At 40.3% G+C, this 25898-nt stretch overlaps 1 protein-coding gene across 5 annotated transcripts in view; it reads right to left on the bottom strand.

Moving 5' to 3' along the window:
• The window catches only part of adam12a (ADAM metallopeptidase domain 12a), a 345430-nt gene that overhangs the window by 111282 nt on the left and 208250 nt on the right, over positions 1-25898 (bottom strand). For all 5 annotated transcript variants that reach the window (XM_087998950.1, XM_043712617.2, XM_087998953.1 and 2 more), the window contains 2 exons: positions 21774-21850; positions 4492-4678 (listed from right to left, as the gene is read on the bottom strand). In XM_087998950.1, the coding sequence (XP_087855076.1) occupies positions 4492-4678; positions 21774-21850 (264 nt within the window). The remainder of the gene's footprint in view (positions 1-4491; positions 4679-21773; positions 21851-25898) is intronic.

The raw sequence follows: 25898 nt of genomic DNA on the forward strand, positions 1-25898 counted from the left end.
AACTAAAAACAGAAATTGTTGAAGAAACTCAGTAAGTCTTGCAGCATCTGTGGAGAGAAAGCATAGTCACTGGTATCAACATGTTCACTCTGCTTTTTCTTCACAGATGCTGCCAGACCTGCTGAGTTTCTCCAGCAACTTCTGTTTTTGTTTTTGAAGAGACAGTATGTGAACCTTTTGCTAAAACCCAACCTCCGTTTGTCTACACTCCTTGTAAAGGCAGTACCTCGTTCAGCCAGCCAGCATCTCATTAATACAGGAATGCTCAGAACTCCAACCCTCAAGGGCAAGTTTAAATTTCTAGAGTTGGGAGAGTCTAGACTTTCTACACAGTCAATTAACTTGAGGTTGGGTTTTAAAATTTTGCAGGTTATCAAAGTTGTGTCAAATCTCATTTTCAGAGTAACCATGTAACCTATTGTCATCAGTGATATAACTAAGGGTCAAATGCATCATCAAACTGTTGGTAATTTTATAGAAAAGATAAACATTCACATGTGAACTTCCTTGTCTGATATGTTTTGTTGAAAATGCAATACAAATTTTTGTTTTCTAATTAGTGTCTCACCAAGATTATTTAAAACAAATTGAGGCATTTTAAAAAACTGTTTTTTAATCACATAAAGGCAGTAATTGAAGATCTGACAGAGAGGTCATGACAGCTGGCCTTTAATTGCATAAGGCCCACCTGGTGTAATTTTTAGACGTGCACCAAATGAACAAGTTGCCTGAAGTGGACGTGAAGTTGCTTAAATATGAAAACCAAGGTGCTGCACTAGCTGTAGGTCTCCAATTTGCAGGTGCAAATGGCCAAAGCTTGTGTGCATATGTGTATCTTAGAATCATAGAATCCTTGTAGTGTGAAAACAGGCCCTTCAGCCCAACAAGTCCACACTGATCATCCGAAGAGTATCCTACCCAAACCCAATTCCCATTACTCTACATTTACCCCTGATTAATGCACCTGACCTGCACATCCCTGAACACTATGGGCAATTTAGCTTGGCCAATTCACCTAACCTACGCATCTTTGGACTGTGGGAGGAAATCGGAGAACCCAGAGGAAACCCATGCAGACACAGGGAGAATGTGCAAACTCCACACAGACAGTCGCCCGAGACTGGAATCAAATCTGGGTCCCTGGCACTGTGAGGTAGCCACCGCACCACCCAAAGCAATGACAAATGCATAGCCTACAAGTGTGAACCCTCGACTTGCAAATCGTAACAACGTCTTTGGTCATGACTGTGACATTATTAGCACCACAATCTACCATTTGAGTGAACCAACCTACCTGTATTAGATGATCATTGGATAAGCTAATGATCCTTAAAGAGACTGCTGGAGGCTGCACACAAAATAGCTCACAAAATCTAGCCTAACTCCTTTTAGATGCTAATATACATCCAGAACCTACCTAATCCAGTGCACGTCTTGTCATCCTCCTATTTTCCATGAAGTTCAGCTTATCCAAAGGTCTGCTGTCTGTATTCTAACTTTCACCAACTACACTCATACTTGACCAGCCAATCAACATTGTCAATCCCTGAACATTTCGAATTTAGAACTTAAAGCTCTGTGCTAAATTCCTCCTCTATTTTTTTCATCCTGTTTAGTTCTTCAAACCTCCAATAACTCAGTTTACCCCCAACTCTGAATACACTGGCTGTGTCTTCAACCAAATGTGAAGGTCTCAAATTTCCATGTATAAACCTCTCCCTCTAGAATTAGTACATGGTCTGTACAGAAAGGTGCTTTATCAAAGGATTTTATATTTCAATAGTATATATATATATATATATATATATGAATGTCCAATGGAGATACTCTTTAATGCATTTCTTCTATGCAGGGAAAACAAGTTGGAAACTGAACATTTTCCGCTTACATGGCAAAGTCATTAATTGGTTTGGAGACACAAAAGCTTTCTGTCGCCAGATGATAATGCTCGAGTGCCAAACATTGGGAAATTTGGACATTCTTCAGATTTAAAACATGTGGCCCTCATCAACATGTACAATGCCTACCACATATCGGGTTCAATTTCTCTTTAATCATAAGCAAAATCCTATTTTATTAACACTGCTAATAAAAAGCCTTGTATGTTGACATTGCCAACATTCACCTGATATGCTAGTAATGTTAACATAGGAATCTTGTGGCAGTATGAGACTCAGAACATTTTCTCACTCTTCTGTGGAATTATTTTCTTATTGTATACAAAACATGAAAATTAGACACCTTTTTAAAACTTGGATTTTTTATTGTTTGAAGAATTTTCAAATTTTTCACAATTTCCTGTCATATTTAAATGGTTCAATTTCTTTCTGGAATTGAGGCTGAAAAAAGAAATGAACACAGAACATTGTCTTATTACATACTCAACTTTGCAACTGAGCCTTATCCTGGAGGCAGTTTCCCAATGACAAAGTTATTAGTATGTTAACAGCCAAACAGACACCTGTTTCTGGGCCCTGGTAGACAAGTGAAAGTGTAAAAAACAATCACTTATAACTCTAATGGTATTCAGTTGTATTGAGTCTACTTGTGATAAATTCCCCAATTTAAATGTCAAGATTGCTTAGGAGATGTTTATTATCTTATAACACAAAGGAACACTGTTGGCTAATTTCTTTTCAGTTAAGGGTATAGACTGACAGTCAGTTAGATTACTTGATTGGATTGTAAATCCATCATGTTGTCACAATCATGTTAAACATTTCAAAAGCGAAGGTAATAAACAAGAGATTCATAACCTTATCTGATTTAAAACATGTAATTGTTTTTGTTTCTTCTCAAATGATTTGTAACAGTTTATGAATAGCACAAGTCAACATTACTGGTGAGTGTTTTTCAGTGTAGCTATTACATTAACAATTGTACATTAAATACTGAGAATTATGTACCACTAACAGATTAAGAAAGAATATGCATGAAAATGTTTTATAGCTGCATGTGAAAGGTAGGAATTAAAATGGTGCTGTTCAATTGATAGCAGCAGTTGATAACTCCCTTGTATGAAATGGATTATGAAACAATTATGGATTCAAGCTTTACTCTTGGATTTAAGCATCTAGTTGTAATCTAGGTTGGCATTTCAATCTAGTTCTGTTTCACTGATGTTAAATAGAAGTTCCATTACCACATTCATGCAGATATAAAAGAGCTCAAATCCCTATTTGAACTGAAGAAGGAATCATCCCAATATCTTGGTCAATGTTATTCACCCACTTCCCAAACTAACATCAGTATTACACATTAACTTGCTACTTAATGTGTGCTGATTGGACTTCAACTCTGCAAAATTTTACTATTTCCTTTGCACACAAAATTGCAGTGACTACACTTCAAAAGTAACTTTTTGACATGATGTACTTTGAGGTATCCAGAGAACATGAAAATCATTAAAGATGCGTTTTTCTTAAAACATTTCTCCAACAGTTGCTTCTTCTTATTAACTAATTTTTAATTTAATACACAATCAGTTCTTCTACAACACAATGGTTGCTTTCTTGTGAAATCCCACGTTATAGAAAAATTGTGCTTTAGAAGCAGCACTTAAAGTGTTGGCGATGTGATCACGTTACAGCCAACACACATTTAAAAGTTCATACTTTAGAAACAGTGTCCCCAATCGCGTTACGGCAAATTTGCGTTGATGAAAGACATGTTATCGCAGAATGACCTGTATGTAATTTCATGTGTTGAATATTACTGACCAAAACAAATTCTGTCCAACTAACCTGGATAGTAATTTTGATTTGCAAGCATATCCATGTTGCTTGCACTAGCTAACATTATTGCACTTGGAAAAGCAGTTCTTAATATTACCTTCCACCCAGAGCCAGTTCTAAAATATTTCAGATGATTTAATGTCAAATGCATGATTTCATTGTATTACTTTTCATCTTTTTGAACTTATTTGCAAAGTTTAATTTGGGGAAGTCTTCATTCCTCAACTGCAAATCAGATCAATGGGTAATGGGATGCAAGTGTGGAACTGTAGATCTAATGTTTTCCTTGCAATGTTCAACAATGAACCTATGACATTGCACAGCTATGCTAGGCACAGAATGTTCTGCTCATCTGCTGACCTTAACAGCAATGAGTTAGTGTCCCGCAATTTTCCAAATGCTAGTTTTACATGAACTGGAAGAAGACACTTAGCCACGTACTTTTGTTTAAAAATGCGCTTATCCTAACATTTTTTTTTAAAAAATTGCTTTGCATGAAAGGAAAAACATCCAACTCCAACATCTTTGTGTCTGCTCATATCTTTTATACTAAAAGATAGACTATTGCTAAGGATAATTGCCAGGAAAAACAGTCATATACATTAAATCTGTTAGGAATCTTCAAATATGTGACAGATTTATTGCAAAATAATTACATTAGGAAGTTCTTTTTAGAAAGCTTCTTAAAAAATCATTGCTACTTGGCCACACATTGCATGTGGTATTTTATTCCCTTAAGCAAATGCAATTAACCTACCCTTGTAGAAGACCTCTGTAAGGACTCAGTGTCAGTATCCACAGTTGTAGATGATGTTCTGAAGTTATGTCCACAGGTACCCACATTTCCTTTAAGATTTTCCGCTCTGTAGATCAAGTGTGTGTTATCGGTGACACCTTCAATGGGTTCTAATATATAACTTTTATTTTCAAATGAAACAAATCCCCTATCAAGGAAAATAGAGAAAATTGGTCAAAACAGACAGATTCTAGTCTTTCAACTTAAAACTTTCACTAATAGAGTAAATAACTTCAGAGCTTCACCTTGCCCTTTTTTTGTAGTCTCTTCTATAACATTCCCCAAGAACTCTCCATTGTGCTGATTCTGACCTCTTGTCAAATCCTCCCACCATTGATAGTTGTGCCTTCTGCCAATGAGGCCCCACAGTCTGGAATTCCCTCTGCTTTTCTCCACCTTGTCCTCCAAGACTCTCCTCAAAAACAACTCTGGACAAAGCTTGTGAGCATCCCTTCTAATAGCTCCTTCTTTGGTGTAGCTTCCATTTTTTTTGTCTGATTATACCATAGTGAAGCACATATGGATAGTTTTTTTTAGGTGTAAAAGCTGCCATTCACAGGTAAACTTTAAGCTACATATAGATAGAATGAATCAGACTGGCAAAGGTAATCTGGAAGATGAGTTCATAGAGTATTTTCAAGACAGTTTCTTAGAGCTGCACTTTCTGGAGACAAATAGAGAGCAGACTACTCTAGATCGATCTGGTAACCTGGGATGAAATAGGATTAATTAACGACCTCATTCTAATGGTGCCCTTCAGTAGCAGTGATCATGACATGATTGAATTTTGCATACAGTTTGAGAAGAGAGTGGGTCTAAGACTCATGTTTTAAACTTACATAAGGGTAATAAGAGAGTATGAAGACAGAATTGGCTAAAGTGAATGGGAAACTAGGTTAAGGGTCAGAGTGATGCAGTGGCAGACATTTTAAACAGACCTTTAAACCCCCTGAAAGTCTCTGGAGAAGCAGGCATATCTATGGTCACCTCAGGAAGTTAAAGATAGTTTCGAATCAAAAAGAAAAGCATGTAAGTCTGTGAAGGGTTGATTAGGCCAGAAAATTGGATGGAATATTTTTAAAACATCTAAGATTTCTCAAAGAATAATGAGGAAAGAGAGAAAAAAAACTAGCTAGGAATATACAAAACAGAAAGTAAGAGTTTCTTTCGGTATTTAAAAATGGAAAGAACTTGTAAAATGAGATTGGCCCTCCAGAAAGTGAGACTGAGGAATTTATATTGGACAATAAAGAAACTGCAGATGAATTGAACAGATATTTTGTATCATATGAAAGTAGATGCTGGAAATCTAAAATATAAAAAGTCCTGAAGAAGAGTTATATTGGGCTCAAAACATTCACGTTGTTTCTCTCAGAGATGTTGCCAGACTTGCTGAGTTTTTCTAGTTATTTTGCATCTATCTTTATTGTAGAGAATACAAATATCAAGCTTCAAATAATTTAACTAACTTTGAAAGGGAGTGAGGAACATACAACAATTACAATCACCAGAGAAAGCATAATGAGAAAATTATCAGAATTAAAAGCTGACAAGTTCCAGGTCCTGATGGTGTTCATATTAGGGTCCTCAACAAAGTGGTTACTGAGATAATAGATGCATTGGTTTAATTTTCTACAATTCCCTGGATTCTGGAAAGGCTTTATTAGAATAATAAATAGAGAATATGCCTCCTCCCAGTCAGGAAAGGAGGGAGTCAGAAAATAAGAAACTACATGCCAGTTAAATATCTGTCATTGGGAAAATGCTGGATTTTATTTTTATTAAAGAAGATAGAGCGGGGGACTTAGAAAATCATGGTGTAGGGGATAACATGTTAATATGGACAGAGATTTGGTTACCTATAGGTTACAGGCAGGAGGAATAAATCGGTCATTTTTCAGTTGGCATATTATGATAAGCCGTATGCCATACGGATCAGTATTAGGGTCTCAATTATTTACAATCTATATCAATGACTTAGATGAAGGGACCAAATACATATTTGCCAACTTGGTTGATGGCACAAAGTAAATAAAAGAATTATATTGTGAAGAGGACATAAAGAGTTTGAAAAAGATACAGACAGGTTAAGGGAATGGGTAGGAATATGATAGATGCTCAATACGTGAGAAAATGTGAACTCATTCACTCTCGCAGGAAAAATAGAAAGGCAATGTACTACTTAAACAGAGAGAGATTGCAGAAGTTTGAGGTAAGGAGGGACAGAGTGAAGGGACAACCCTTTAGAACTGAGATGAAGTAGAATTTCTTCAACCAGAGGGTGATGTATCTGTGGAACTCATTGTATTTAAGACAGAGATAAGTAAGTTTTTGATTAGTAAGGAGATGGGGAGAAGGCAGGAGAATGGGGTTGAGAAACATATTAGCCATGATCGAATGTTGGAGCAGACTTGATGGGCCAAATGACCTAATTCTGCTCTTGTATCTTATGGTCTTATGGATGTCCTGGTATATGAATCGCAAAATCTTAGAATACAGCAACAACAAATTATTATTGCAAGCGTAATGAAATATAGATGTTTTGCGACAGTTGTAGAATGTTGGTGAGGTCATATATGGAGTACTGTGTACAGTTTTGGGCTCCTTATTTAAGAAAGAATGGAAAAGTGTTAGGAGCAATGTAGAGCAAGTTCACTCAACTGATACCTCGGATAGTAGAGGAGGAAATATTATGAGGAAAGATGAGATAAGTTGGGCCTGTATCCATCAGAAGAGTGAGAGGTGATCTATTGAAACACATAACATCCTGAGGGGATTCGACAGGGTGAATGCTGAAAGGTGTTTGTCCTAGGGGAGATACTAGAACTCGGGGACATGGTTTAAATAGAATTGATCTTCCATTTAAGACAGAGATGAGAAGGAGTTTTTTTTTCTCTCAGTGAGACTTGAGTCCTCGGAACTCTCTACTCTAAAGAATGGTAATCTAAAGTTCTTGGGATAGGCAGGAATTGCTGGAGCTAAGGCTACAATTGGATCAGCATGGTTACATTAAATGGCAGAGCAGTATAGTGGGGCTGAATGTCCTACTGTACTCCTGCTCCTAAGTGTGTTCATTATGCACACAAATATTTAACAACATTTTTATGTTGTAATATTAAATTCTGAACATGCAGCAAACTAAAATAGATCAGTGAAAGAATGACCAGAACTTATGGATACCATTCAAATTATCAGGGAATAAAGTCTTCCCCTTTTTTTTGAGTTTAAACTGAAGAAACTCTGCAAAGCCTGCAGTTTTTAATCTTATTATCACGCTGGCTAAAATAAAACTATGTTCAGTACTTAATATTTGTTAAGTGGTGACTGAAATGTTTGCCACAGCACTTTCTAATTTTGTAGCAATTTATCCTTCGTGAGTACCCAATTAAATTCCATAAATCAACAAATTTCAGGAAACCATAAAGCATAAAGGAGCTTTTGTATTTTCCAACTATTTGAGAGCTTGAATTGATTTGATGTAATGCACCATGGTCAGGAGTGAAGAAAGTGCCAACATAAACTGTCTGCTTGTATTTCATGTGTCAGTACTTTCCTAGACTCGTCACAGGTTAACATTGGTTCAAATTTCACATTACCATGAAACCCTCCTTTGATTTCACTAAATACATAGTTTTAATATTCTTTACCATGACATTACACCACAGCGAGATTTTCTTTGAACGCAGCAGCAATCTATTGATTTTTTTTTCCCATTCATAGGGTTTAAATGTTTGGATGTTAGGAATTAAATGTCACTTAACTGATGAGACAGATTAATTCCCAGCCTTTCTGACTGCTTGTACCACTAAAGTGATGAGAAAGTAATACAGACAAAAACACTGGAAAACCGGATTTGTCCTGCAGATAAGAACATTTCTCAAACTTCTTTTGTTAGTGACATGTCTTAAACTGTTGGACTCCTTATCTAGATTTTATTTAATTCTCCCACTCTTGGTCTGTACTCGATGGAGTTTAGCAGGATGAGGGAGGATCTCATTGGAACTCACAGAATATTGAGAAGTCTGGATAGAGTAGACGTGAAAAAGATGTTTCCACTGATAGGAGAGACTAGGACTCGAGGGCACAGACTCAGACTGAAGGGCCAACCCTTTAGAACTGAGATGAGGAGGAATTTCTTCAGCCAAACGGTAGTGAATCTGTGGAACTCATTGCCACAGAAGGCTGAGGGGGCCAAGTCATTGAGTGTATTTAAGACAGAGATGGATAGGTTCTGATTAGTAAATGGATCAAAGGTTACATGTGAAATGTCGGAAAATGGGGTTGAGAAACATCAGTCATGATAAAATAGAGAAGCAAACTTGAAAGGCCAAATGGCCTAATTCTGCTCCTACGTCTCATGCTTTTATGGACTTCATCACTGTCCTGCTTTTTTGAACAAATAGTGGAAATAGCTTCCCAGTCTGTGTGATGCAATGACTCAGATTCTCATAATGACCGAAAGCATCTCCACTATGATGAAAATTCTGGATGAAGCCATGAATTCCTAGTCTCACCCCCCCCCCCCCCCCCCCCCAAGATCCAGCATCTCATTTTTGCCAGAATGGGACTCAGGGCAGTCCATAGTTACACATACCTGGTACCGAAGCAGTTAGCGATATAAATGATCAACTGCCTACAGTGAGATCGGGTTTTGGACTCCCTGGAGTGTGGGACCCAGAATATGCAGATTAGAACAGGTAACAAGTAGGTCTGTTCTCAGTGCATCATTATTTTGGAGAGCTGTGTACACTGATAGAGAGATAAGCCCAGGACAGCTCTGGGAGTGGTAAGGCACCTTTTGAAAGTAAAGTGCAGAGTTGCTTATGTGTTGAAAATGCATAAATGCATTTGTTTAATTCAGTGATTGGGTGTGGGCATTGCTGGCAATCCTTAACTGCCCTACAATAAGTGGTGTTGTGCCTTCTTGAACCATTGCAGTTCTTGGAGTGTGGGGATAGCCACAGTCGTGTTCGTAGGGAGTTGTAGGATATTGCCCTAATGACAGTGAAGGAACAGCGGTATAGTTTTGACCCAGGATGGTGTGTGGCTTGGAGAGTAACTTGCAGTTTGGGGTGTTCCCATGCATCTGCTGCCCATGTCCTTTTAAGTCGTAAAAGTTGCAGATTTGGGAGGTGGTATCATAGGAAGCTTGGTGAGCTACTGCGGTGCATCTTGTAGATAATACAGAGTGCTGCCACTGTTTGTTGGTGGTGAAGGCAGTGATAGACAGGTGTCAATCAAATGGATTGCTTGGTCCTGGATTGTATTTAACTTCTTGAATGTTGTTGGTGCTAGAATCATCCCGACAAATGCAATGTTTTCCTTAACAATCTTGACCTGGACCTTGTAGATGGTGGACAGGCATCAGAAATATAGATGGTGAGTTACTGGCCACAGAATTCCCAACCTCTGGCCTAATCTTGTAGCTGTGATATTTATATGGCTGGTCCAGTTCAGTTTTTGGTGCATGGTAACCCTATTATAAGGGATTTAGTGATGGTTGTGCCATTGAATATCAAGGTGCGATGGTTAGATTCTCTGTTTTTGGAGATGGCCATTGCCTGGCACTTGTATGGTATGAATGCTACTTGCCAGTTATCAGCCCAAATCTGACTGGGACCCATGATTTGTGGCTAATGAACACAGATGGCTTCAGTATCTGAAGAATCGTGAATTATGCTGAACACTGTACAATCATGAGCGAACATACTCACCTCTGGCCTTGTGATGAAGAAGCTGATGATGCTGACCCTAGGAGAGACTTAAGGAACTCCTCGAGCTGAAGTGACTACCAACAACCAGAACTATCCTCCTTTGAGCTGAGTATGACTTCAAACAATAGAAGGTTTTTTCCCTTGACTCACATTGATCCCTGTTTTGCTGCACTCCTTGATTTTATACTTGGTCAACTGCTGCCTTCATGTCAAAGCAGTCACTCACCTCATTTTTGGGGTTCAACCCAAGCCCATTTTTGGGCAATGGCTGTAATGAGATCAGGAGCTGAATGACCCTGGCAGAACCCAAATTGAGTGTCAATGAACAGGATATTGGGAAGTAAATTTTGCTTGAGAGAACTGTTGATGACACCTTCCATCACTTTGCTGATGATGAAGAGTAGACAGGTGAGGTGGTAATTGACTGAGTTGAATTTTTCCTGTTTTTGAGTACAGGAATTACTTGGATTATTGTTGGCTAGATGCCTGTGTATCACCTGTACTGAAACAGCTTGCCTATAAGGACATGACTAGTTTGGGAGTACAGCATTTCATTACTATTATTGGAATGCAGTAATAATGAAATCTTGTGCTCCAGAACTGGAATGTAATAAGGTCCATAACATTTGGAGAGTCCTGTATTCTTGATGTCATGTGGATTCAATAAAATTGATTGAAAACTGGTATCTGTGATACTGGGAGCATCAGGAGAAGGCAAGGTTGGAACATCTGGTCTGAATTTCTGGCTGAAGATGAATGCAAATGCTTCAGTCTATCTTTTGCACCAATTCAGTGGTCTTCCCCATCATTGTAGTCTCCACTTCCTGTTTCTTATATACTTATCCACCACTATTTATGACTGTATATGGTCAGGAATACAGGACACAGATCTTAATTTTAGGTTGTGGGATCACTTAGCCCTTTAGGTACCTACAGGTACTTTCTTTTCTGCAAACATGTCATGATGGCACAGCTGGAAGTATTGTATGGGTGTGCTCTAGATCTTTCATTATTACTCCACATCACTCTGAAATTGGGTAAAATGAGATAAAGGATTACAAATTGGCCATTCGTACCATTGAGTCTGCTCTGCCATTCGATCGTGGATGACGAGTGCATATTCAAACAATACTAATCTTATTGTTTCTCTCCCCTCCCCTTTATAACAAAAAAAATCTGTTCAGTAACCCAGATGGGAACAGGGAAAAACAGATGATTCACACCAGAATCTGTGGATTGAACAATCAAGAGCTGGGGGTTGTTTCTTCCTGAAAACTAAGAGATGAACTAAGAGATAATAATGAAATATGGAAAGCAGGAAAGAAAGGAAAAGAACAAGCAAGCACAGAAAGGAAATATCAATTGAATGAATTTTAAATTTAACAAATAATTTAAGGAATGTTAATAAATTTTAAATTAATTATTGAAGCAATAAGGTTTGAAGAGCTAAGACTTTGGGAAAGGTTGAAAACACAGGAGAAAAATCTGTGAGGTTTTACACTGAAACCAAAGATGCACTTACTGAGATGGTTTCTCTATCTTTGTCTGTCTTTTCCTTTTTGTTTTCTATTGCATTTAACATGTTTCTCTCTAATTTTTAAGCCCTGAAGACGGATACGAGTTTGAAACATTAGCTGTCTTCTCTCCACTACTGATGATTGATCTGCTGTGCATTCCCTGTTTTTGCTCTACATACCTAGGTGCTTATATTGCCTTGCTTTGTTTTGAATATTGATTAGACTTTGGGCACTATGTTTGACTGAAGCCGAGGTTTCAAATTTGCAAACAATCTGCGCATTTTGAGTTTTTTAAAAATAATGAATGCTGATGACATTGTCAAGAGGTTGCCTTGCAGCAGAAGCAGAACAGAACGTCAAGGAATACAGAAAAAAATGACTCTGCCCCCATCAACGTTAACTCATCTCCCTCAATCTGTTAAACTCATTTACTGTTCAAAGTCAGTTCCCTCAACCACATCATAACACACTTGAAATTACAAAGTGCAATTAGATAACTACTTTCTTTTCTTCTCAAATTATTAGGGAAAATGATTGGCTTAACTCAATGTGCTAGGTTTTAGTCATTATGGGTGAAGAGTTGTTCCACTCACCAATCAAAAAGATATTGGAAGTAAATTTTCTTATTCATTGTTTAGGTAGAGATACGACAGAGCAAATTTCCAAGCATCTTATGTATCTCCTGAGCCCCCTTTTATTTAAAACAATGGGATAGTCATCTTATGGATTTACAACAGATGGACAATCTATTTAGAAGGATCACCACTCAAGCAGTGGAAAACAAAAGTTACGCTATTGCAAACATGTTCTTTCTCACTATAATACTTAGCTACACATAGCAATGAGAAAAAATATTTTTTGCAATATGTTTTTTGAAAATCTTCAAAGTTTTCCATTTCCTTGCATCTTGTCTGCTTAACTGTCTCATCCTGACATCAAAATTAAACAAAGTTACCATCTCGACTCAGGCACTGTGGCATCATGGTCCCCTATATTTTGTCCTTAAAATGGTGGGTCTACTGAGACAGTTAAGCTGTCAGCTCTCTGATTGCACCAGTGGCTCTAAAAGGTGGGCTGCCATCTTCAAACAAATGGTGGTCTCTTAATCAGATGCCTCTGGTAAAATGCTGCTTTGATTCTGACACCTTGTGATAATGGGAATTGGATCCCACATTCACACACAACAGCTGGACATCTAAACTCATGACAGAATTCAGCTCAATATTTCAGGTTGATGATCATTTGTCAGTTCTGACCTGAAATATTTGCTCTATTTCTGTCTGAAATTATGAAGACTGAAGAACTATTTGTTTTCACAGAAGTTGTTCTTCAGTAAAGAGTTTCATGAGCCTTTCATCAAAGAGTATACATTTTTTTTCCCTTAGCATCCAGTGTGGCATAACACCTTGTCATTGTTGACTGTAAGAGCATCACATGTTGGAAGGCCTTCAAATAGTTGCTGATACAACAATTTACTGAATAACATGAAAAGCCAAGAAAAAAAAAACAAGCAAAACAATCTGCATTTGCCTGGGAATATTCAGAAGTTGCTTGCCTTTCAAGCAACAACAAAATTTACAATCAATGAATGATGACTAACATCAACTGGAAGGGGACGCCAATAAAGGTCGAGAGTGTGGTGTTGGAAAAGCAGAGCAGGTCAGGCAACATCCGGGGAGCAAGAGATTCAACGTTTTGGGCATAAGCCTTTCATTCCTGATGAAGGGCTTATTCACGAAACATCGATTCTCCTGCTCCTCGGATGCTGCCTGACCTATTGTGCTTTTCAAGCACCACACTCCTGACTTGTGGGCGGCACGGTGGCACAGTGGTTAGCACTGCTGTCTCACAGCACCAGAGACCCGGGTTCAATTCCCGCCTCAGGCGACTGACTGTGTGGAGTTTGCACGTTCTCCCCGTGTCTGCGTGGGTTTCCTCCGGGTGCTCCGGTTTCCTCCCACAGTCCAAAGATGTGCAGCTCAGGTGAATTGGCCATGCTAAATTGCCCATAGTGTTAGATAAGGGGTAAACGTAGGGGTCTGGTGTGGGTTGCGCTTCGGCGGGTCGGTGTGGACTTGTTGGGCCGAAGGGCCTGTTTCCACACTGTAATGTAATCTAATCTAATCTCTGATCTCCATCATCTGCAGTCCTCATTTTCTCCTAGGGGACGTCAATCAAGTCCAGTCTGCCTTGTTGTGCCTGACTCTGCACTGCTCTACCATGCAGAAGGCAATGTTTCTCCTGCTCAACATCTCCATCTTCCTCCTTGGAAGATGACTGCCACTCTACCAGCTTTTCAGCATCATCACATCCTCTCTGCTTCCTCCAATAGGATGCTGGGATTATGTGACACATCTGTACTTCAAAGTACCCCAAACCCCAGACAAAGTAAACCATTAGAACTTCATCTTCAGAAGGCCTATCATTTGCTCCAGGATGGCCCTGCTAAAGAATGGGCTGCATCTTGTCAATACTTTGTCTCAGTGAGGGGGTCAGTAATGGAGTCATCATCCATGTTCAGAGATAGTAGCTTTTGCTTCTTATTAACTATCCGTGTAAGGCAGCCAGCCCTTGAAATGAAGCAGGAACCTGAGAGTTTTCAAAAATTATGTTACATTCTGGAGTACCTGGTGCAGACTTCTAGGATGTGGTACCAATGATCACAGATGGCTTGTATATTGGTGGAATAGAATTTCTTTCTATTGACCATGTCTGCCATACTTTGAGATGGTGCTCTCACGGCAACGTGCATACATATAGCGGCCTGGTCCATGTGAGAAGCCAGATATGTTGGCAAAGCCTACTTCCTGGCCCACAGCACTGATCTCATTCTGGGGAAACAAGATGGAGCAGTGTGATCTGGCACAAATTACTCCCATTATGGCCTTGAAACTTTTGTGGATTGAGCACGGAGAGACCTCAGAAAGGAACCAATTGCCTTGATGGCCACTGCGTTAGAATGGCCACCCACCATTCAGCGAGGCTCACTCCAACAAATGCCACAGTTCTGATGGTGCCCCAGGATACCCTCAGTCTGTGGTAAAACTGCATCTTCCTCATCTGGGCGAAACGATATAGAGGACAATACACTTTGTCCTCCTGTTATCTTCTCTTTAATGAGAGGGGACTATCAGCTGCAATTTCCTTATGTAGACCACTGGAGGTTGCTCCTGGTCCTGAGCTTACTGGCTCATCTTTTGCTTCTCGATTTCTCAGTGTCTTTGTTGCATCGCGGCCTCAGTTATAATAATGTGTACTGTGGCTGGATCCATCGGTCACGGCTCCAATGAGCCGATGTGGGGAATATCAGAAACAGAACAGCTTCTTAGTAATGTGAGCCATCAGCATTCACATCACACAGGTGACAGTTTACGCAGTCTTCCATACAATGGAACCTGGAGCAATCTGTCAGAGGGAAATAGAATACCCCTACATGGAATTTAACATAGTGGACATTATTCTGATATATGTAACATCATCCACAGTAACAAACCCAATATGAGCTTTAAGTGTAGTAGATTTATGAAAACCTGACCCCCACCCTCAAAATCACCCAAGAAATGCAGCATTGGATATAAAAGTAATTTAGTGAATACTTGCAGTTCAAGGTAACAGTAAAGCAGCTCTGTGTCCTTCTGCAGCCCGTGGATTGTTTCTGTGGAATATGGCCAGCAGGTGACATTTTAAAGGTCACCAGTGATTATTTGTGCATCATAGAGATGACTACTTTCAATCTACAATGACCGTGGACAGGTCATAATTGCTTGAGATCCGGATTTATATTCCACACACTGCAGGGTTTGGTGATGTCAGAAGGTTTTAACCTGTGCTGTGGAAGTGCTGTATGAATGATCTTGCCCCATGAAGGGTCTTGTACAATTCACAAGTAGAGCCCATGTGCTCAGACAGATGAAACCAGTTGCTCCATCCACTCCAAATGTGGTGTCATCCATTTTTATTTCCACTGAACCTTTGGGATTCAGATGACGATGGAAGGTAACACAGGTCTATGCTTGGCAGAGTGAGTTACAGGCTTAGCCTGCTAACCAAAGGGCTCGTCCCAAATTTATATATTCTTTTTTCCTTGCACTCTTATCAATGCCATGTGCTATATGTTCCCAGACATTCACACCCAAGTCTTTTACTTAAGCCATCATTGCCCAACATTGCCCTTGAGCCCTGGGCCAACAGCTCAGCAATGTTACTCTGCACCCATTACAGCTAGTATCCTTGTGACCATTGATGAAATTCCCTTTGCACAGTTCCCCGTATTCTCCAAAGCACCATTGTTTCCCATCCTTATGTGTTGAGTTACACCTGTCACAATTCATTTTCCCTCTGCATCCCTCTGCATCCTCAAAATTGACTTCTTCAACTTCTTGGTACAGCTGTGGCTCCTGATAATCTGCTTTGGTTTTGACCAATCAGAGCTCAAGACTGACTGTGGCACCATGATCCTTCACCCACTTGGAAATACAACCCTGACAAATGAGTTACCAGACCCTTGGCTGATCACTGTGCAGCCCCCTGACTGAGTTACCATGAGTAGCCACACTAACTGCCCTGGACCTGTAGGACTGACTGCAGGAACTGGCAGGTACCTGCAACGAGTTTCATGTCAGGAACTGTCACTATCTAGTTTCTCTCCACCATGTGGGAGGATAACAAACTGGATATAAATGAGGAGTGAGTAGGTAATGATGAGATGTTAAAGCATGCAAATCGATCTATTGCCACTCTGACTAGCAAAATTCTCATCTCACTGTTCAAAACTTGGATGAAAAATGGGATTTCTTTTCCCCATTGAGAATCTCATTTTTCTGATCTTGTCATATTTTCCCGAATGACTCGTTGTTCAGGGGTTGGGAAAATTCAGCCCATTTTGTGCATCCTGACAATAATCTTAGTTAAGTAAGGCATGCATTCATTATTAGAATGCAATATTTATCACAATTGGCTGAATAACCGCAGAGTTAAGTTGAAAGCCCCTTTCCCTAAGTTACCAGACATAGCTTGGAGTTGTCAGCCAATTCTGTATAAATCCAACATGAGGCAAACTCACATTCCCAAGTACCATGCTCGTGCAGAAAATCTGAACAATCACTTCTAGTTCTTGTCACTGTAAGAGAGATGCAACATGCCTAAACTCAATTTCCTGTTTTAAACAACCTTGCTACAGAGGGAAATATATGTACTGAAATACACTCTACTGGCTATTCAGATCATAACTGTGACCTCGCTGCAGGTGGATGCAGTATATTGCTGGAAGCATAAATACAAGTGCATAAGAAAACCCAGGGAAGCACACTATTCTCACTGTTGTGCTTTGTCCTAAAACGTTTCTAATTATTTTGTTCTAACATTGGGATCCAACTTCTACATGTTGGACTACTCAACTTTTAGTTTCCTTTTAGAATGTCAGAAACAAATATGATGGAAAACAGATTACTTTGGGAAACTATAAAACACGATTCAATCTTTAGCAGGTTGGTAATGTAAAACAAGCTTTCGTCATGCAATAGATCGTTTGCAGATGTTTCTTGTATCTAATGTTAGTTATGTTTCAGTGACATGCATTAGTCAACAAAGCAAAAGCAGCATAGACTGCTTCTGAACTGTGCACAATTGTTTCCGTTTGTTACAACGTCAGCAAATTTTAGACTGCATTTTATTGTGAGAGCTATAAAAGATATAAAAGACTTATGGACAGATTTTCACTCTCAACTTGGGAAATGTTCCAAGTTGGCACACTCGCTTTGGTTTTAAAGAGCCCCATTAGGCCCAATGTTCCCTCCGGGGAGGTACAGGGACAAGAATAAATCTGGCCCGTCAACCCTAAAGTAAGATTCTAGATTGTCTTGGGGATGGGTGAGTGTTGAGGTGGATTGGTTAGAAGGGCTATCCTCTTTCTCTAAGCCTATGTCCAGTTATTGGAAGCCATTAGGCTCTCTAGCTCATATTCTAAGACCCTAATGGGCTGTCACAATCAACATGCCACCTCCATGCTGAGTCATGCCATCTACCCACTCAAATCCCCTTCCACCTCCATTCCAACTCATAACCCTTTCCCATCCAAATATGCCACTTTCGTGTCAATTTATGTCTCCTAACCGAACCCTGCTCCCTCATACTCCCAATCCATCTCCTATATTCAGGAGAAAGTGAGGACTGCAGATGCTGGAGAGTCAGAGATGAAAAGTGTGGTGCTAGAAAAGGCACAGCAGTTCAGACAGCATCGAAGGAGCAGGACAGTCAATGTTTCAGGCAGATGCATCAACTCTCTTGCTCCTCAGATGCAGGCTGACCTGCTGTGCCTTTTCTAGTGCACATTTTTCAACTTCCTAGATTCAAACAATCTAATTCACCTCATATTCGTACACACTTGATAACAAGAAAAATGTCTCATTCACAAACGCATTCAAAACTTTAAATTCCTCAAGTAGTTTGTTTCTTGCAAAAACATACCCCAACTACGACAAACCTACTTACACACTTCTATTCAGAGCTCAAATTAAAGACATCTTATCCCTCAATTTAAGCCAGCAATCAAACTGTGAACTCAGAACTTCCTACTAAAATAACGTGCTTTTGAAAATGAGTCAAACATAGAGTCATTCTGTAATAGAGATGTACAGCATGGAAATAGACCCTTTGGTCCAACTCGTCCATACTAACCAGGTATTCCAACCTAATCTAGTCCCATTTGCCAGCACTTGGCCCATATCTCTCTAATCCCTTTCTATTAATATAGCCATCCAGATACCTTTTAAATGCTATAATTGTACCATCCTTCCCCACTTCCTCTGGCAGCTCATTCCATACATGCACCACCCTCTGCGTGAAAAATTTGCCCCTTAGAACCCTTTTATATCTTTCCCCTCTCACCCTAAACCTATGCCCTCTAGTTCTTGACTCCCCCACCCCAGGGAAAAGACCTTTTATGCTTATCCTATCCACACCCCTCATGATTTTATAAACCTCTATAAGGTCACCTATCAGCCTCCGATGGTCCAGGGAAAGCAGCCCCAGTCTATTCACTCTCTCCCTATAGCTCAAATCCTCCAAATCTGGCAACATCCTTGTCAATCTTTTCTGAACCCTTCCAAGTTTCACAACATCCTTCCAATAGGAAGGAGACCAGAATTGCATGCAATATTCCAAACGTGGCCTTACCAATGTTCTGTACAGCTGCAACATGACCTCCCAACTCCTGTACTCAATACTCTGACAAATAAAGAAAAGCATACCAAACGTTTTCTTCACTATCCTATCTACCTGCAACTCTACTTTCAAGGAGCTATGAACCAAAGTCTCTTTGTTCAGCAACACGTCCCAGGACCTTACCATTAACTGTATAAGTCCTGCTAAGATTTGCATTTCCAAAATGCAGAACCTCACATTTATCTAAATTAAACTCCATCTGCCACTCCTCAGCCCATTGGCCCATCTGATCAAAATCCCGTTGTACTCTGAGATAATCTTCTTCACTGTTCACTACACCTTCAATTTTGGTGTCATCTGCAAACTTACTAACTATACCTCCTATGTTCACATCCAATATATTTATATAAATGATGAAGAGCAGTTGCCCCACACCGATCCTTGCAGCACGCCACTGATCACAGACATCCAGTCAGAAAAGCAACCCTCCACCATCACCCTTTGTCTTCTACCTTTGAGTCAGTTTTGTATCCAAGTGGCTGGTTCTCCTTGTATTCAGTGAAATATAACATTGCTAATCAGTCTCCCATGAGGAACCTTGTCAAACGTCTTACTGAAGTCCATATAGATCACATACACCGATCTGTCCTCATCAATCCTCTTTGTTACTTCTTCAAAAACTCAATCAAGTTCGTGAGACATGATTTCCCATGGACAAAGCCATGCTCACTATCTCTAATCAGTCCTTGCATTTCCAAATACATGTAAATCCTGTCTCTCAGGATTCCCTCCAACAACTTTTCCACAACCGATATCAGGCTCACTGGTCTGTAGTTCACTGGCTTTTCCTTACCACCTTTCTTAAATAGTGGCACCACATTAGCCAACCTCCAGTCTTGTGCCACCTCATCTGTGACTGTCAATGATACAAATATCTCAGCAAAGGGCCCAGCAATCACTTCTCTAGCTTCCCACAGAGTTCTCAGGTACACCTGATCAGATTAGATTACTTACAGTGTGGAAACAGGCCCTTCGGCCCAACAAGTCTACACCGACCCTCCGAAGCGCAACCCACCCAGACCCATTCCCCTACATTTACCCCTGCACCTAAAACTACGGGCAATTTAGCATGGCCAATTCACCTGACCTGTACATTTTTGGACTGTGGGAGGAAACCGGAGCATCCGGAGGAAACCCACGCAGACACGGGGAGAAATTGCAAACTTCACACAGTCAGTCGCCTGAGACGTGAATTGAACCCGGGTCTCTGGCGCTATGAGGCAACAGTGCTAACCACTGTGCCACCGTGCCGCCCCAAATCCTGGGGATTTATCAACTTTTATGCTTTTCAAGACATCCAGCACTTTCTCCTCTGTAACATTTTTCAAGATGTCACCATCCATTTCCCCACATGCCATATCTTCCATTTCCTTCTCCACAGTAAACACTAATGCAAAATACTCATCATTAATTCCTTGGGAAATTATTAACAAAGAGCCTAATTGAAAATGCATAATCAGAAGATTTTCTAAGCTCTCACTGACGGCTTCAGCTTGTTTCACGTTTAAAAATAGGGATTTGAAATTCTCAAGGACATGGTGCTTAAATGAACATTATTCACCTGACAAATGAGTACATATATGTCAAAAATTCCTGACTCTCACATTGTGGGTGAAGGCACAGATGAGGGGAACGTGTCAGGGCCCAATAGCTGAGTTATCAACTAGAGAGGGAGACTGTGTGCTAGGGGTCAGAGTGCGGAGCCATTGTGTTAGGTTTGGCCAGTGGGTGCGCTGTGCTCAAGTCAAGGTGTTGGTCCATTGTGCTTGGGTCAGGGAATGGGGCACACTGTGTTTGAGGCAGGGGTGAGGGCCAGTGTGCTTGTGTTGGGGCAGGAGACACTGTTCTCTGGTTGGGGGTAGGGGTCACTGTGCTCAGACCAGGAGTGGGAGCTAATGTTCTTTGGTCAGGACCAGGTGATAACAGGGCCAGGGGCCCAGGCCTGAGCAGCACTGGGGTCCCTGATAAATCTCTCTCATATTGGGTTAAGACCTTGGGACCATCAAACTGGACAGTGAGTCTGAGTTTAGGTCTTCCTCCTTTGTGATTCTTACCTGTCCTTTTTCCCCTGCTGTCAGAAATGGTAGAGGGACTCCACCCAGAGACTGGTGCCCAGAGACCAACTCAATGGCTCTAAATCTTACTTCAGGTGCACGGATCAAAAACATAAAGCTTGTAACACAGGCACCAAATAAAAGTTCTATTACTATGTACATGAATTGCAGGTTTCCTTCAGAGCAATTGTATTAAAGAACCTGGCTTGGCAGCTCCGGTTATAAGAAGTACAACGTTGTCACATTTAAGGGCATTTTATATATAAAAAACTTCAGGTCCTTTTCAACTAGTTGTAACTTCAAAAACTAATCACATTCTGAAATCGGATTGATATTCTCAGTGAAAGATAAAACCATATGAAATAAAAGGCATAATAAGAAACAAGCTTTTTAAAGACAAAACCTTAAATGTTGGGATGAATGGCCTCATTAATTCCCAGTTCAATAAATTCCAATTTTCATCTGCATGATTTTGGTGAGCCATAACATGATAATCAGGCAGCGCTGTTCAGAGGGAATGAAAATCAGGAGTTCAGCGCCTTAAAATATCTTGGAGTCGGTCAATTTCCTGCTCTTTTGTTCTCCGTCTATCTGTGAAGTAAGCTTTGGGGTACAGATTTTTATTTCAGAAAATGGAGCAAATCAACGTGAATAATGATCAATTTGGCACATTCACCCAGAACAGAATGATCCTATTTCTGTATAGGCATTGCAAATGAAAAGGGTTTGATTCATACCTGAGACCAGAACAAGTGCTGAGGCTGACAATAGATTGAGAATATCCTTGCACGTGACCGTGGTAGTAGCAGCGACCCTTAAAAGAAAATATTGTAAAGCATGAACTATATTTCTTCTCTTGCAAATTTTCAATTTTTTACAATATACAATAATATTCATTGAATGATGATTAAATTAAAAACGTGAAAATATTGGTACAGAAGAATTTCTATATGAATGAGTTGCTGCTTGACTAAATAGGATCCTTTGGTTATAACAATTTTAAATACATTCTTCAATGTTTATCTTAACTCACTGGACAAAATATATTCCCCAAAAGAATCTAAGATCTTCAGTAAAGAAGAAGTGTTCTGTATTTGTTGTTAGTTTTAAAGTCATAAGTTTGATTGTTGGGCCTCTGTTAGACCAGCTTTCACAGGGCTGTAGGAACAGTAATTTATTTTAATCACTAAAGCATTTTAATAAAAATTAACTGACATCTTCCATGCACTAATTTGTTAAAGAGAAAAATGAATCCTGTGCCATCCAGAACAGAAATACCACATGTTGGAAGCAGCTTGTTTGCCAGGAGTTAATTTGCAACAAGTTAAATTAAACAGGAATTTCCCTTTTCCTTACAAGGAACACTCTTGAAAACCTGCTGAAAACTGATCATTGAAATGTAACCTTTCATTGATTCTACTCAACACTCTGGCAACAATCAGACATTATAATGTTTCCATCCAACACAATTATAAGCGGTCTGTAAAAGATTTCCCATTTAGACAAAAGTACAGACCTGATACATATGTACAACTAAAGGGAAGGTGAGAGATATCGGTCTGGATTTCTGTTGAGCCAAATCGACTTGAGAATTCTTTAGAAATGGTTGACAGGATTTGCAGGGTTTCGACTCTTATTCCCATTTCCTGGCTCTTTTACAGGTGTAGGCCAGTGGCACATGTAGCTTGCCTGTTTACAGTACTCCTATCCTTGCCAACTCTATCGCTAGGGTGAACAGCTAAACACTCATGATAATTTTCATAGATGTCAGCCCCCTTCTCTAAGTAGGTGTGATTTTTCATGGAGGTGGTATGGAATGTGGGGGATCCCCTGATTATCAGGGATGATCATTAAAAGGATTGATATTTGTGGTGAGTGGAAGGGTGTCTTATCAAACCAGTGCTACAGTAAAGATATCCCATGCTGCTGTTGCATTAGGGCAACACCTTTGCTGAGTTACCTCTGCCAGAAGTGTTGGGCTGAAGGATACGTAGACTCACTGAACACAAGAACAAATTTGAGCTGAAATGAATCCTTGATCTTATTAATGTTACTCAAGCATTTCTTTCTCCCAGTGACCGAGGGAAGGTCCAGACTGCCAGCTGTACAGAGGTCCAACCAGTGAAAGATTTTTGTTTTTTACTGGGGGAGTGTGTGCAGGGGAAATCACAGGGTAGGGTCATGGGGTGAACAGGATTGGGGGGGTTGGGGGGGTGGAGTTGGGGAATAGAGACAAGTGGAAGTGGATAGTTCACAAAGGCCAATCTCCTGCTACCCATCCGTTCCCCTGATTACTCCCCAGGTTGGGGGCAAATTGAGAGCTCTACTCAAACACAGCAGATAAGTGGTCCCATTTTCCCAGTCAGGACGATTGGGCGGCACGGTGGCACAGTGGTTAGCACTGCTGCCTCACAGCGCCTGAGACCCGGGTTCAATTCCCGCCTCAGGCGACTGACTGTGTGGAGTTTGCATGTTCTTCCCGTGTCTGCGTGGGTTTCCTCCGGGTGCTCCGGTTTCCTCCCAAGGTTTCCATCCAAAGATGTGCAGGTCAGGTGAATTGGCCATGCTAAATTGCCCGTAGTGTTAGGTAAGGGGTAAATGTAGGGGTATGGGTGGGTTGCGCTTCGGCGGGTCGGTGTGGACTTGTTGGGCCGAAGGGCCTGTTTCCACACTGTAATGTAATCTAATCTAATCTAATCTAATCTAAAAGACAGCCAATTTTCTCTGGGAAGGCAGGTAAGCAGATCGCAGGTGAGTTAGGAAGCTTGACGATGGACCTTCCACCCTAAATGTAATTGTTGTGATGGCCGGAATGAGGCAGATATCTCCCAATGGTCATTTACTCTTTCTCACCCACCTTTAGGGAGAAGAATGTCCTGACCAAAGAGTGCAGCTCATACTTTTCACACGCTGAAGGGAGCTAAACAATTGGGGGCAGTCTCAGCTGGGGAGAAGGAGACAACCCGAGAACTGGCAGCAGCATTAGAAGGGAGAGGTTACGGGTTACAAACAAGATCAAAGATTCATTTGAGCTCATCATGAATTTACTTTTATGTTCAGCAAGTCAATATTTTCTTCATCGGGGTCAGTTAGTTCAGTTGGCTGGATAATGCAGAGTGACATCAACAGTGTGGGTTCAATTCCTGCACTGGCTGCTGTTATCATGAAGGACTCACCTTCTCAACCTCTTGTCTCACCTCAGATTAAACTACAACCAGTTGTCTCTGTCTATTGAGAGACCAGCCCTATGGTCTAGTAAGATTATGGAAACTTTACTTTAATTCCTTCATCCTAAAGCTTCTGGCAGACATAACCCAAGAAGGACAAATTTCTTAGGTGACTGTTACTGATTCTAAGTTAAAACTCTTTGTACAATAAGGAAATTCATCTATTGAAATGATAGTCCACTTAAGGAGTCCTCTCTCTCACAAAAGACATTAGTGAAAGACTGTTTGACCTCTCTTTATGTTTCTGCAAACGCACACATCGGCTCAAATACAATTACTGAGTCAATGATTTCAATCCCACCTCTTTTCTCTATATTAACGTAACCATTCAGCTCTTTCGCCCAGTTCAGTAGAAGCTAACCATCATTATTTTCTTACTTAAGAAATATTATGATAATAGTTTTATGATTTGGAATGTAATTTATGCAATTATATTAATTGAATACAGATAAAATATAATAATTCGGATTTAGAAACTATGCTTATTGAAAAGTTAAGAGAAAATATAAATGTATAAATGAGTAAACTAGGGCTCTTGTGACACATTGGCAGTGTTCTACCTCTTAGCCAGGTGGCTTGGATTCATGTCTGACCTGCTCCAGAGATGTGTAATGATAACTCTGGACATGTAAATTAGGAAAATAAGTATCTATAAACTGGTAAATATTTGTAGACATATCACTTATTATAATGTTTGCACATTCATATTTCCTTACCAATGTGTGTGCTATAGCAATAATAATTGGTGAAGTCTTCTGTTTATATTGGATGTTTTGTTTGCTTGTTCAAAAGACAGAGAGATATCCGAGCTCTCAGGTAATTTAAATCTTACGGGGGACCAGGAGACAGAAGCAAGAATAGAAGGGCTGGCCCTCAGTGTAACTTCCATGCTCTGTGTTCAGTGCTTTATTGGTGGAACTATATGTAGTCCAGCTTGATGGTAAATAGGTTGAAAATTCAACTGAATTATTCCTTGAATACATACATTTAACTCGTATTGTAGGCTATTGAAGTTAAACATAAAAAGATATTTCAGGTAAAAGAATCGTGGTGCATAACCAACATTTTAATTTGTCAAACCTCATAGTGACTGCTACAGCAATACAAAATTACAAGCAAGATTCCATTAAATTCATTAAGATATCAAAGATAATCTGTAGGAGTTATAATTTGCTCTGTACAAGCACTGCTCCACACTTCCGAGGAATATTACGATATCCTGGAAGTCACCTGGACCCCACCACCAGGGATATATTTCCCTCCCCTCCCCTATCAGTGTTCCGAAAAGACCACTCCCTCCGTGACTCCCTCGTCAGGTCCACACCCCCCACCAACCCAATCTCCACTCCCGGCACCTTCCCCTACAACCGCAAGAAATGCAAAACTTGCACCCACACCTCCCCCCTTACTTCCCTCCAAGGCCCCAAGGGATACTTCCATATTCACCACAAATTCACCTGCACCTCCACACACATCATCTATTGCATCCGCTGCACCCGATGTGGCCTCCTCTATATTGGGGAGACAGGCCGCCTACTTACGGAACGGTTCAGAGAACACCTCTGGGACACCCGGACCAACCAACCCAACCACCCGTGGCTCAACACTTCAACTCCTCCTCCCACTCCACCAAGG

The sequence above is a fragment of the Chiloscyllium plagiosum genome, unplaced genomic scaffold (assembly GCF_037043375.1).
Source record: "Chiloscyllium plagiosum isolate Xiang-an unplaced genomic scaffold, Cpla_swu_hap1 HiC_scaffold_22, whole genome shotgun sequence".
NCBI classification, from domain to species: Eukaryota; Metazoa; Chordata; class Chondrichthyes; order Orectolobiformes; family Hemiscylliidae; genus Chiloscyllium; species Chiloscyllium plagiosum.